This window comes from Zalophus californianus, chromosome 3, assembly GCF_009762305.2.
Source record: "Zalophus californianus isolate mZalCal1 chromosome 3, mZalCal1.pri.v2, whole genome shotgun sequence".
Taxonomy (NCBI): Eukaryota; Metazoa; Chordata; class Mammalia; order Carnivora; family Otariidae; genus Zalophus; species Zalophus californianus.
Window position 1 is genome coordinate 552,065 of NC_045597.1, and position 13,043 is coordinate 565,107.

Here is a 13,043-nt window from a genome sequence, read left to right on the forward strand (position 1 = left end):
AACGGGGGACACATGGGGCCATCCGCTGCAGCCCCCGCACACACTGAAAGCCCTAGGCAAGTGGCAGCAAATAGGGGAAAAAGTAGGTTGAGAGCCCGAGAGGCCAGGGCTAGGGACTAGTCAGAAACGGCCATGCAGCCCCAGATCCCCTCTGAAAACCTCTCAAGATTCAACACTCGCCGCCACCGTGAATTGGAAAATTAACTGACTGATCTTGGAGCTCCATCCCCAAAACCGTGCATCAATGAACAGATGCCAAATAGAAATCATTAATGAAGATACCATGTTCGGAAGACTGATCAAAGTTGGCGTTCTTCATACACCCGTGTCTCCACTTCCTCTCTGTAAAGCCCATCGGAGCCCCGGGTCCTCCTGCTTTTCCATCGGCCTCCCCTCGCTTCTCAGCTTGGGAGAGCCTATACATTGTCATTTAATTCCCTAACCCCCAACCCACCCCCACACCCACCCCCTAAGCTTTCTTCCCGTGTCTCAACTTCAGCTGCTAGGTTGTAGGATGCACCCTATGATCCTAGAAGCAACGCTCACTTAGACTAATTGTGAAGGGCACCCATAAGCCCCGAGTCCAGAGTTGTGCAGTGCACAGCCTGGGGAACCTGGGCCCTGATCCTAGGTTGCTGGACTGGGAAGGGGGGCTTTCCTAGGAACACCAGCTCTAGCTATAACATACTCTGTTGAGGGGCAACACTCTTACTACCCCACATTTGAAAGAAGCAATGTGCATTCTTACCATTTGCCTTCTATTCTCCACCAGGTTGATGCCAATAATTCCTAAGAAAGCTCCAAAGCCCAGCTGGACCGAAGGAAAAACAAGGGAGAAAACACTCTGGTTAGCATGCCTGAGGCTTAATGCTGGTCTTTAACAGCAAATAATGCGCAGGACACTGCCACCCTTAGAAGCATTTTATCGAAGGGGCAAGGCTGGCCAATCGCCCCTCCCCCTACCACCTTAACCACCAAGTGGCCGACAAGCTCATGCCCATTAGGGTAGGCTTCTCAGGCTCAGTCAAAGTCAGTGATTGGAATAGAAGTTGCTGAAACATGACTTGTCTCAACTTGCATGTTCAAATATTTTAACGCTTGATCACAGAAAAGAGGGTATCATGTACCCCTCACCTCCTGCACAGAGGGACAGCACCTTCACGGTGACTCAGAGCACTCACAGCCCATCTTCTGCATCTGGTTGTCAGGTGAGGGGCCCACCTGATGCTTCTCCTGGACCAGTCTGAAGCCCGAGTCAGGGAATGGCTCCTCAGGTGAGATATTGGGAAACCAGAACCAAGAGTATGCAGAAAAAGTGTTGTCAGTCACCCGTGGACGTGGCCGACGCGAATCACAGGTGAGCTTTGGACTCAGGTGAGTAGGCAGACAGGTAGCCTTGGGGAGGAGAGGTAGGAAGGAGGCTCCAGCAGTGGGAGGACATCAAAGGGGGTCTTCCTGTCCTCCAGAAAGCCTCAGCTCCCAGCCCCCTGGACGAAGGAAGGCGGGCTGTTGGAGGAACATACCCTGGCTGTGCTCGCCCCAAAACGACGGATCCAGGGCGGGGCACCGGGACCCCTCCACTGAGTGTGTCCACCTGGTGGGAGACTTTCTTCAGTAATGACCAACGCCCTGGGACGACGCTGTGCAGGGCGGCCGACAAGGTGGAGCTGCACTGGGCGGCTCGCGGCAGGTGGCTCGCAGCAGGTGGCAGGTTGGGCTTGCGTCTGAGTTTGGGGCGCCGACTGCAGAGTGGCACCGCGGTGGGTGCTCAGGGCCAGTGTCAAATTTAGTGCACTGAAAGTCAGACCCGTTTATGACTAAGGAAGCCTTGTCTGTGGAGATGGGCACGCGAGCACGGGTGACGTTTTCACCAATAATTTAAGAATTCTCAAGGAGGAAAGAGGAACGTTTTCTTCATGTGCAGCTTCAAAATACCACAGTCCAGCTCCTCAGTTCAAAAGCGTCAGAATCCCACTTAACCGTGTTAAAGTGCGTGTGTTAGGGTTCACCCGTCCTCGTTCCAACAGGTGGGGCACTCGACCCCCCAGCCCCAGTTTCTTCCCGGGAGCCATTCTGCCACCAACTCTGCAGATGCGGCATCTGCGCACAGCTGACTTTTACCCCCATTTTCCTGTGCATTTCATCTGTTCCTCCGTAGTTCGCCTTCAGAGCTGGCAGGCTGACGCGGGTCCCACCCTGGCCTGGTCCCGGAGCCTGGCTCCCTCAGCAGCTTGCCCTCAACACCTTGACACCATGTCCAGGGTCCCCTCCCCACCCACCACCCACGGCAGAAAGGTGGGGCCCCCAGAATATTGGCAGCTCTTAAGACTTTACTGATAAAACTTTCCTGCACAGCACTCTTTATATATTTACTCATAAATAATACACAGGCAGATAATGTAGATTTATAGGGCATAGACAAAAAAACAAAAATAAAGTATAAGATAAAGATGAAGCGAAAAATATATGTGAAATATTTTTAAATATTTAATGCCACCTTTTCATCCTTGCTAAAAATGTTACCAATATTATTGCTAATCCTGATAATACTTTTAATAAGAATAATGTGATTAAATGAACTTCCTTTTAAAAAAAACCTGGACTTAGCATTTATGACAGCAACTCAGGGTTCTGGTGCATTTTAAGGGCATCTCAGCTGACAGAGCCAATCCCACAGACTCCTCGTGTGCAGTGTGGGCCCTTGGAGCAAGTTCTATTGTGCCAACATCAGTGGATGTGAATTCACAGTTCAAAAAATCCCCTCGATAATTCTGAGTTTGGGCGGCACTTCTTGCCAGATCTCAGTATCCGGTTTACCGTGCGGCGTTCCTGCCCGCAATCTGAAATCAGGCGTGGAGGACCCCTCTTCTGCTGCCCCCAGGACCGTGACTGATTAGCACAACCGCGGTTGGGGCTCCTTGGCAGGACTGCATTACAGCCGCATGTCCCTTCTGCCAGGCTCGGTGCGGTCAGCGTGCTCCGTCTGGAGGCCCCAGGCCGAGTCTGGGCCGGCATCTGTCCTGCTCCAGGGCCGGCGCCCTCGCTGGCTTGGGCGTGCTCCACCTCCACCGTCCTCCTGCATCTCAGGTTCCGACCCTGCGCCCGCCGTCCTGCACTTGTAAGGGCCCTGTGCTCACGCCGGCCCAGCTGCACGAGGCAGGATGATGGCGCCTCCTGAGGCTGGCCAGCCAGCCAGCACCACAGCTACAGGGCCCGGGAGAAGACACGGGTGCCTCGGGGCAGATTCTGCTGACCACAACCACCGACAGCAGCTCCCGTGTCTTACCCTCCAACCCCATGAGCTGGGGTGGAGCGTGTCACCACCGGCAAGCCTCCCAGCAGACCCTGAGGGGAATAGCACTCACGATGATCCCTGGGTAGTAGCCCCCCACGGTCACGTTCTCTGTCCTGGTGGTGGCGGCGAGGCCGACGGTCAGGATGGAGGCAGACACCACGAGCAGAGACCCCACAAACCAAAGGGAAGTCTTCTTTTTCCTCGCAAACCCTTCTGGAAGGAGGACAAATGAGGAACCGTCAGCAAGAGGCTGGGTTCAGAGCACAGACCCAGCCCATGCGCTTCCTGCCCTGGCCACTCCCTCCTCAGGTGACCGAAGCGGCCTCTGGAAGACCCCAGACCACGCTTGTGCATGGACACTTCTTTCTCAGGGCAGGAAATCAGGGTCCCCCTCCTCACCCGCCAGCCCACCTGAAAGGTATCCACCCAGCTCCTCGATGTCCTTCCTAAAGGACACTCATCTGCACCCGCACAGCCTCACCCGCACCTCCGTGTCCCACGGTTGGAAGTGGGAGCCCCTGGCCGCCCCCTGCAGCCCCCAGTGCTCCAGTGTTTACTACCCCAATATCGGACCCCCATAATGAGCCCCATGAGGGCAGGTGGGGATCTGTCTTTTCCCTGCTCCAGCTCTCTTGCCTAAGACATCAGTGCCACTGGGGCTCACCCCCAAAACCAATGCCCACCCTGGTCTGTGAGTCCCCCAAAGCCTTCGCCCGGGCAACCCACAACAGAGGTCATGCCTGACCATTTATCATCCATCGAAACAAAAAATATTCAGTAGGCCCTGCAGGAAATCTCTTAGAGGAGCCTGTCGCTCTGCCTTTCTCCCTGTCAGCCTTTCTCCTGCCTGGAATGTGAGCATAAAGACGGAGCCCCAGCAACCATTTTGGGCCCTGAGGGAACCTTGCGACCGGAAACCACACTTGCAGAATGGCAGAGCAGAAAGACAGGCCTGGGTTGTCTACCTCCAAACTTAAGTAGCAGATTAAAGTCTCTGGACTACAGCCGCTGCTTTGGATGTCCCAGTCTTTGTGGGCAAACATAATTCTAGGTGTCACAGAACTCAAGAAAGCAGCCAGAAAGGAGACCTTCCCATTGTCTGTCCCTCTGTCGAGTCTTGACTTCTGGGTTTCTCGTTCATCTAACGATCTTCCCTGTGGTGTGTCTCGGGGAAGGCAGGGAGGCCTCATTACAGGACTGTTAGCACACAGACTCCCGCTCCCACCTCAGCAGCGGCCACACAGCAGAGGCCGGCAGAGGACAAGGCAAGAGGCCACGCTGAGTCCAACCAGGCTGTTGGGTTTTGCTTTTGTGGAAGCTTAACATCTGGATCCCTGTGACTCCAAAACAAAATCAGGATGGAAGAAAAACGGGGACCTTCATTGTGCACCAAAGTTCTTCAATCAGCATCACGTGTGTTTAGCAGGGGAGGCAGCCACGCACATGACGGCAACCTCCAGGCTCAGTCGCTGCACGCACTCATGTTCACGCTCCGGACGGTTTGTGTCTGAATTTACAGGTTTGCGGTCCTGTCAGCGAAGCTCAATGGCAAGTCAAGTTACAGCACCTGCGACTGGGGTCCCTAAAGTACTTACGCAAGTAAGTCATCCCGCGAGCTCACACAAATGCCCTCCTCCTCAAAGGACTTTCCATTGCTATTTTTCCTCATTTAGGGCATAGCACATCTTACGCCCCGAACCATCAGCTAGATGCCTCGGCATCTGCTTCCTCCGGAGCACAGCTTCCCGTGGTCCTGTCTCTCAGTCCCTCAGGTGCACCTGCCTGGCAGGAAGCCCTCCTCGGATCCCTTAGTGATGCTCTCACACGCTGATCACAGAGCAAAAAACTAAGCCCATCTCCTTTGGGGTCATGTAAGTCTTCCTGTGTCCCATTCCGTCACTTTCTCCCAGTCTGGCCTTCCCTCTGAGGCTCTGGCTCAAGGAGATGCCGCTCTGTCAGCATTTCCGTGACAGGTCCCGCCCGAGGTTAACCGGAGGCCCAGAAAGACAGTGGCGGTGCCGACCAGCTGCCGTGTCCTCACTCCAAGCACAGCACAGGTAACAAGGAGGAGACTCCTGACCTTAAATACTCTATAAACACAGGACACGGCATAAAAATAAGGGAACAAGAAAGAAACTCAAGGAAGGAAGGTAGGACATCTTTATAATTACCCTGAGATATGCATTTTTAGATCAGGTTTTGGAGACTAAAGGGTCCTGCGCTGGAGGAAGGCCCCCAGAGCCCCCTGGACGGGCCCCCCAATCATCCTACCGTATGCAGAACTGTTACCGTGTGTGTTGTTACAAATGATGTGTCCGGACTGTTAACTAAAATCTGTACGGTTGGACTTATAGCCTACGGGCGGCTGCCCGGACTGGCCATGTGGTGTCCAGCTGCCCGGAGGGGAAGCCCGTGGAGCAGGGCCTGTCTGCCCTGCTTGCGGCTGGACCCCACAACCTGGCTCAGACGACAGGCAGATTTCCTAGTGTTGCCTGGAGGCACAGACCTGTTTCCCGATCTGGACAGGGTGGGGGTGACAGCCAGCTTCATTACCCACCTCTTAACTGCTCTAAGGGTCCAACAAGAGAACATGCGTGAGTTCTGGGCATAGTGAGCGTAGTCAATCTATTCCTCGTGGGTGGAGTGGACATTCAGATCAGTGGCAGGTGCTCCTAACTGGCTTTCCTCCCATTGGGAGAGGAGTTTGAGGGGCGATGCTGAAGGCCACGGTGGCATCTCCCTGTTACCCCTGTGCCCCTGCCCTGCGCCCATCCGCAGCCCTCTCCCTGCCACAGCTCCTGGGAAAGCCTGGTCACATCAGGACGGAGCCGATCGCATCCCCAGACTGGGTGCTGCAGTTTGGAATTGTCCCAGGTCATGGCCTCCCAGAGAGAAGAATGCGCTTGCTTCATCGCGTGGGAACACCTGGCCCCCGGGAAAGGCAACGTGACGCCCCCGGGAAAGAGACTGGGGCAGAACCCTGCGATTCAGCCATCCGCTTCCTGTCTCCGGATTTTATAGGTGTGACATGCAAGGTGCTGACCGCAGAAATGTGAGGTAGAAAGTACCCACCCGTAAGCCCACGCAGCTACACTAATGTTTATACTTTTGAATAAGAGACCAACTCCTGGTATAATTCGTCAGAAGGAAAAACAAAGTGCTCTTTAAACCACCAATCATTGCAGTATAATAACATAATAACAACCGGCTAGTACAGACCTCATTCTCATCGCCCACGCATAAGTAATCCGTTCTGGAGGATGAAAACACAGGTACACAGAGCACTGTGCTTTAGAGAGTGGGGGGTGTGCATCTGTTTCTTTCAAGGAAGAATCCAGGTTCTTCGATCATTATTTGCAAATCAAACAACATTAACTCCTCTGGTTTTTAATAAGAAACGTTCCAAAGATGCTGCAGGCAGCCCAGAGGCACACGCCCAGGTTTGGCAGGGTCTCCTGGCAGGGAGCGCAGGAGGCGCAGCTGGCCTCACTCTCCGTTCCTTTCAGAATCTTCCCTGACCCCCGCCAGCAAAACACACCCTCGTCATTCTGGCCCTTGAGCCTCCTCCAGGCTGCATCTAGTCTGGCCGAAGAAGCAGGGTTCCAGGAACTTGTGGGGCAGAAGGATGTGGGGGGTTGGAACAGAGCCCAAACTATGGGAAACAGCCCCCATCTGTTGAAACAAGGTCTGGAAATGCCTGAGCTGGGGCAGGGGAGGCGGAGGGCGGGGTCCGTGGCAACAGACGGGGAGACACGGAGTCAGAGAGGCATGCAGGGAGACCACCATGTCAGGACAAAGGGTCCCAAAGGTGCAGCCACACGGCTGCAGGAAGGAGCTGTGGACCCTGCCCAGGACCCCAGCCCACGGCCTGCCCTGGGCACGGCCAGGATGCTGGTGCCCCTCTCACCTGTTGTGTCCAGCAGGCCCAGGGGCCCGGGCACGGGCGGCTGCATCCCGGGGAGTGTCCGCAGGTCTGATGTGGATCAGGGTGGATCAGGGCAGATCAGCGGCCCCGAGCCCCGCCCCTTCCCTGTGCGGACCGCCCCCTTCCCACCTACACTCCCTCCCTCCCCCTGCCCGCCCTGGTCCCGCAGCGCACCGGGGCAGGAGGCTGAGGCCGGGGAGGCAGCCCAGCTGGGAGGTCCTCCAGGATTCCTAGTCGGTGCCCCCAGGCCACAGGCTGCGGAGGGCTGGGATGTGTGCGGGGAGGCTGCACTCAGCTCCCAGTCGGCCCGCCTGCCCCTGCGGGGCTCTTGCAGGTGCTTCTGCTCCGCATCCTGAGGGGCAGACGCTGAAACTCCGTTCCCCTTGAATGAATGAACGCATGAATGAAAGCATGCTGCAAGGCACTGGCACACCCCCACCCGCTCACCCTCGCCCCCATCACTCTGGCGCTGAGTAAACCCCCAGGTTAGGATGGGAGCGGCCGGAGGAGGGTCCCAGGACCTGTTGCCTTGCATGGCGGCAAAGAGAGGGTCTTGCAAAGACCATTAGGGCCATTTTTAAACTGTCCGAGCAGCCACCTGATGGCAGAGCACCCAAACCACCAGCCAGCGTGAAAGGCACCCAGCCCCCCTGGTAGTTAGGAGAATGTCACCAGAAACAGTGTTGTGCCCCTTTGCCCCCACGTGGTTGGTGAATCCTTAGCAGTGAGGCGGTCACTTCGACAGCAAGGACCCTGCCCTCCCTCCTGAAGGACGCGCCCAAGAGCCGGCTGTCTGAACCCAGGCCGTCCGCTCCCGTCACCAAAAGCTGTGTTTTAAGTCCTGGGACCCTGAGCTCGACCTTGACACCAGACTCAGAATTGTGGGGTGCAGCGTTTGTGACACAGGCCAGCACTCTACAGGGGCCGTGGCTGTCGGCTGCCATTCAGACGCCGGTGCCCAGGGAAGCAGACTGGGCCTGGGGAGCCAGCGAGGGTGCAGGAGGGTCCCCGGGCTGGCTGGAGGGTGTAGCAGCACTCGGACCGCCCGCCCCGTCTACATCATGGCAGCCTCAGACAATCCCTGTGCTGATCCCCTTTCACAGACGGGGAAACCGAGGTCCCAGGAGGTTAAGTGTGTGACCACGAGCAGATCCAGAATTCTTGCAAAGCCTACACGCATCACTGCAGGGAGGGACCCTGCTTAGAATTCATTCCTTAGACCCCCTCCCCGCCCAGTGTGACAGGTGCGTCAGTGCCTGTGCCGAAGGCGCCAACTGACAACGGGTTTACCCGCCTCGACCTGACACAGGGGCCCATAGCAAGCCGACCTCTGCAGAGAGCACCAGTCTGGGATCAGGGATTTTTTAAGTGTAATTTAATTTAGCTTTTGCTAAGACAATTCAGAGGAAATCTGTCCTCTTCTAGCCTGAAGACAATCAGAGGGACTGGAAAATCAGTACTGACATGGAGAAGATAACGTGGACACACACTCACACCCAGCGGGGCTCTGAGTCCCAGGACGCGGGCGCGCCCTCCGCAGAAGAGCGCTGGGAAGACGACAACAGGGACGTCCGGAGCAGCTGGGGTGACGATGACCACAGGAGGCTAACAGGCGCAAGCAGCTGAACAAGGTACAGGAAGAGTCGGGCCGTGAATTAGCACAGACGCGTTGACTGTTAACAATATCGTTGACGGGAGAGAGGCTATGAATGCAGACGAATGCACAGTCTGGAAAGTCACTGAAGGATAAATCACATGACAGGAGGAGGCGCTGGGCTGTGCCAGGGTTTGGCCGCCGTGGTCCCAGATTTCAGTGGGTTTCACTGGGAGAGGGTGACTGGGGACAGATTACCTTCACCAAAAGGAGCAAGACAGCAGAACAAAGCCCAAGAGTAGGAAGGTGGGGTCCCCGGGGAGGGGGTGCATGGGGGCACACGGGGTCTCTAGAGGAGTCCATGAGTGGTGTGTGGGGTCCCGGGGAAGGGGTGCATGGCGGGTGCACAGGGTCCCTGGGGTGTCCATGGAGGGTGCACGGAATTTGGAGGGGTATTCATGGAGGGCGCGCAGGGTCCCAGGAGGTCATGGGGGGTGTGTGGGGTCCCAGGGAGGGGGTGAATGGAGGGTACATGGGGACCCCGTGTGGGGTTACAGGGGGCACGCGGGGACCCTGGAGGCTGTGCAGGGTATTCTATCTTCTGTGTCTTCTCTGCTGCCCATGCCCCCCGGGACATGCGGCACCGCTTCCTTACTTGTCATTTCAGTGTCGTTTGTGCTGGGGACTAAAGCCTGGCACTGAGTTGCTAATGTGTGAAGGAGGGAACTCAGTGAAGACTGGGAACCACATGTGGCACCTGGGTGGCTCAGTCGTTAAGCGTCTGCCTTCGGCTCAGGTCATGATCTCGGGGTCCTGGGATCCAGCCCCGCATCGGGCTCCCTGCTCAGCGGGGAGCCTGCTTCTCCCTCTCCCGCTCCCCCTGCTTGGGCTCTCTCTCTCTCTCTCTCTCAGACAAATAAATAAAATCTTTAAAAACACACACACCGGAAACCTCAGTCGCTAGTAAGTCAGAGTTCCAAGGCTCAAAGCTGCTCACGCTGTGGCTGTTGCCGTTGGAACAAGGTCCCACGAGCCTTCGGCTCCACCCGCTCAACACACCTCCCTCGGCCTCATGCTCACGCGTCAAGGGCCGGGGGCAAGCACCTCGTGTTGGAACCACTTTGTCTTAAAGTCACGTGAGGACGTTCGACCCTCAGCGGGAAGAGACCACGTGTGGAAGGTACAGGGCAGGAAGCACGAGCCCAGTGTTCCAACGTGAAAGGACCAAACCCTCCGACGTGGGGGCTGGAGAGGGGGAGCCCCTCCAGGGTGGCAGCCCCAGCCGTGGACTCCAGTTTGGACGCGTCAGATGGATCTGCTGACCGTCAGGGAAGTGCCATGCGGGTTTTCTGACCCTGGTGAAGACCCTTTTGCGCTCCGGGGCCGAGAAGGAACAGCATTAACAGGGTCTGGCCTTTCCCTTCCTTTGCCAACAAGCTCAGCAAACTGCACCAGTTGACCACAGTTTGCTGAATTGTTGAACAGTTATGACATCTGCAGGGTTTTATAAAGCAGCGAATAGAATAAAGTCACTCTTGGGAGGGAAAACAGACCACGTGTGAAACACCTGTGGCAGCAGCTGTCCTGCTGTGGGCGACCCACCCTCAGCTCCCCCACACACTGACCCCCCGACACAGACACAGGTCCCAGCGTGCCCCAGACACAGCCGGGTCTCTCTGAGCACCTCGCCCGGAGCCAACTGTGGCCCCGCACACGCATCCCTTCAGACAGGTGGCGAGCTGGGCAGCGGCCCCACGCCCTCCGTGGTCGCTGCTTTTCACCCGTGGCCTTATTTAATCTCTATAATATCATTTCACAGATGAAGAAACAGGCCCCGAGAATTTAAATAATTTTCCCAAAGTCAAGTATCTGCTCGGTGGCAGAAGCCAGATCTAAACCAGGTCAGCCTGATTATTTTCCCGATGGGGAAGCATGTATTGACCTGACGGCAGACATTTAATCTTTCATTCACACAACCAATGAATGTTTCTTGAAGTCCTCTGTTTGGAGCGAAGCAGACTGGCACATTCAGAACACTGCCGCTACACACGAGAAGCAGGGCTGAAGCATGCCATCAGCCTGGAAAGCAGTCCGAGCGGTCACCAGACTGCAGCACTAACAAGGGGCCCGCACACGGGCCCAGCCCGGACACCCAGGCTCCCTGATGGCCTGCACAGCCGGGCCCCGCAGGCACCAGGCCCGGGACACTGAGCTTCCCAGGCAGGCCTGCCTCCAGGACAGAGAGGAGGCTGGTGGCCCAGGGGTCCACGTGGTGCCAGGAGGAGGCAGGGTGTGTCAGGCCTGAGGACCGAGCCGGGCTGGGGAGAGCTCCAGAGTGAAGCCACGTTGGAGGGCAGGAGTCCATCGTCACCATGATTCTGGACCACATGACACCTCCCCTCCTCTCCGGACTTCCCAGCCCTCATCCTGGGGGCCCCATGCACACACACACTCATACACGTGTGCACACACACGTGCAAATGGGAGACAGGGGCTGGCGCACATCTGGCCATCAGCCCTCGCAACTGTCCCCAAGACACAGCGGGATGGTGGGCGCCAGCAGTGGGGCCGTGCCAGTCCTGCTGGGGGGACTGGCTGCCTCCCCACACTCCTTTCTTACTTCCTCTCCGTTTTCCGGGTCAGGCCCTGGAGGATCCAAGATGCAAAAGACGTGGGGATTTCTGCCTGTCCCTCCTGCCATAGGCCTCCTCCCTGAAGCCACTGATCCTGATCAGAGAAGGAAGCAGAAGAAGAATTCAGAATTTAGTGTCTTGAATCATGGTCAGAGTGAGTTAAAAATACATGACCAGGCCACCCGAGGGGGAGAAGCCCACGGGAGGCCCCGCATGGCAGCCGTGGAGCCCGGCCGGGCTTCTGCGCCAGGGAACCAGCCTTCTGAAGGTCCAAGAACCAAGAGCTTTGATCCTTTTGGACAAAAGCAGGGTGTGAAGCAGTGGGGCAGGGTTGACCGTAGTACATGCTGGTTCTACCAGAAAATACGTTCACGCAGGACAAGGGTTTGCTTGGAGCAGCATCCATCTCGAGGCAGACACTCGATAAACACCTGTTGGGGAAGGCTGCATAAACCTGACTTCCAAACAGTAGTTAGCACCTGCTTCCTGCAAGGTCCGGGCACAGGCTGGTCACATAATTCCTCCTCTAGCTGCACCTCACCCTCAGGGCCCCTCTTCAGCAGCAGAACTTGCTGGAGACCCGTCGCATCGGTCTGACTGGCAGGAAAACCAGTTTATTTAAGCAGACAGGGGCCGGCGGGCTCAGAGGATGAGGGCACTTCCAGCTCTAAAGAGAGAGCAGGATTAGAAGAAACAAAAATTAGCCAGGATCCACCTTAGTCATCCACAGACTTGGTCTGTGGCGTGGGGTTTGTTCCAGAACTACGAGCCTGGGCAGGGGCCCTGCGTGTGCGCACAGCCTGGCTCTTGATCTCCAGGGAATGGAGAGCAGACAGCAGAACACGACTCCCTCCTGTAACCAAATGACCTTGAAATGAAGCTCGGGGAATAAATAATGTAGATGGGCAACCGGAGAGATGGCAGGTGGCAGCTCCTGCCTGTCTGTCCTCACGGGTGAGGTAGGATGGGATAGGAGATGTTCTCAGGGACATGAATTTTTTAAATTAAAAACTCTGTCTGGGCTTTGCCAGAAGGGCTTGTAACCATAATCTCTCTAATGAGCCCAAGCAGGAAGGCTCAGCTGCGTCCCCAATGTCTCCCATTTCAAGGTCCTTGTGCTCATATGCCGCCCACCCCCAGAAGCACGAAGCCCCCCCTATGATTCCCTGGAGCAGGAGTGCCTTTCCCACCTTGGATTCAGCAACCACAGGCTCTGCAAAGTGCACGTCTCTGCAGCCTGGACCCCAGCCTGCAGACGGAAGAGCGTGCCCCCATGCCCGTGGCGCACACCCAATACTCGGTCGTGGCACGCGCCCCCAGCAGGTCCCCATGCCCACAGCACACACTCAATAGTCAGGGCACGCAGGGGAAAGACGGTGCCCCCAGGCTCCCCTGGAGTCAAGGGCTGCACCCAAGGACTGGCATGGTGAGCACGGGGCCAGGACGACCTGCAGCGCCCCACATGCCTAACCCTCGCTATGCCGTGTGCCACGCCCTGGCCCCTGACACCATTTATGCTCTCACTCGTTGATCCTGGAGGAAGAAGGCTGACCTTGGAAACACCTTTTTTCCACAGTAACTGGGACTGAGGTTTGG

At 56.6% G+C, this 13,043-nt stretch overlaps 1 protein-coding gene across 1 annotated transcript in view; it reads right to left on the minus strand.

Moving 5' to 3' along the window:
- TMEM255B (transmembrane protein 255B) overlaps positions 1-7,256 on the minus strand; it is a 35,669-nt gene extending 28,413 nt beyond the window's left edge. Inside the window, exons 1-3 of the mRNA XM_027590706.2 lie at positions 7,203-7,256; positions 3,366-3,508; positions 749-811 (exon numbers count right to left, since the gene is read on the minus strand). Coding sequence (XP_027446507.2) covers positions 749-811; positions 3,366-3,508; positions 7,203-7,248 — 252 coding nt within the window. The 5' untranslated portion in view covers positions 7,249-7,256. The remainder of the gene's footprint in view (positions 1-748; positions 812-3,365; positions 3,509-7,202) is intronic.
- Positions 7,257-13,043: the final 5,787 nt, after the last annotated feature.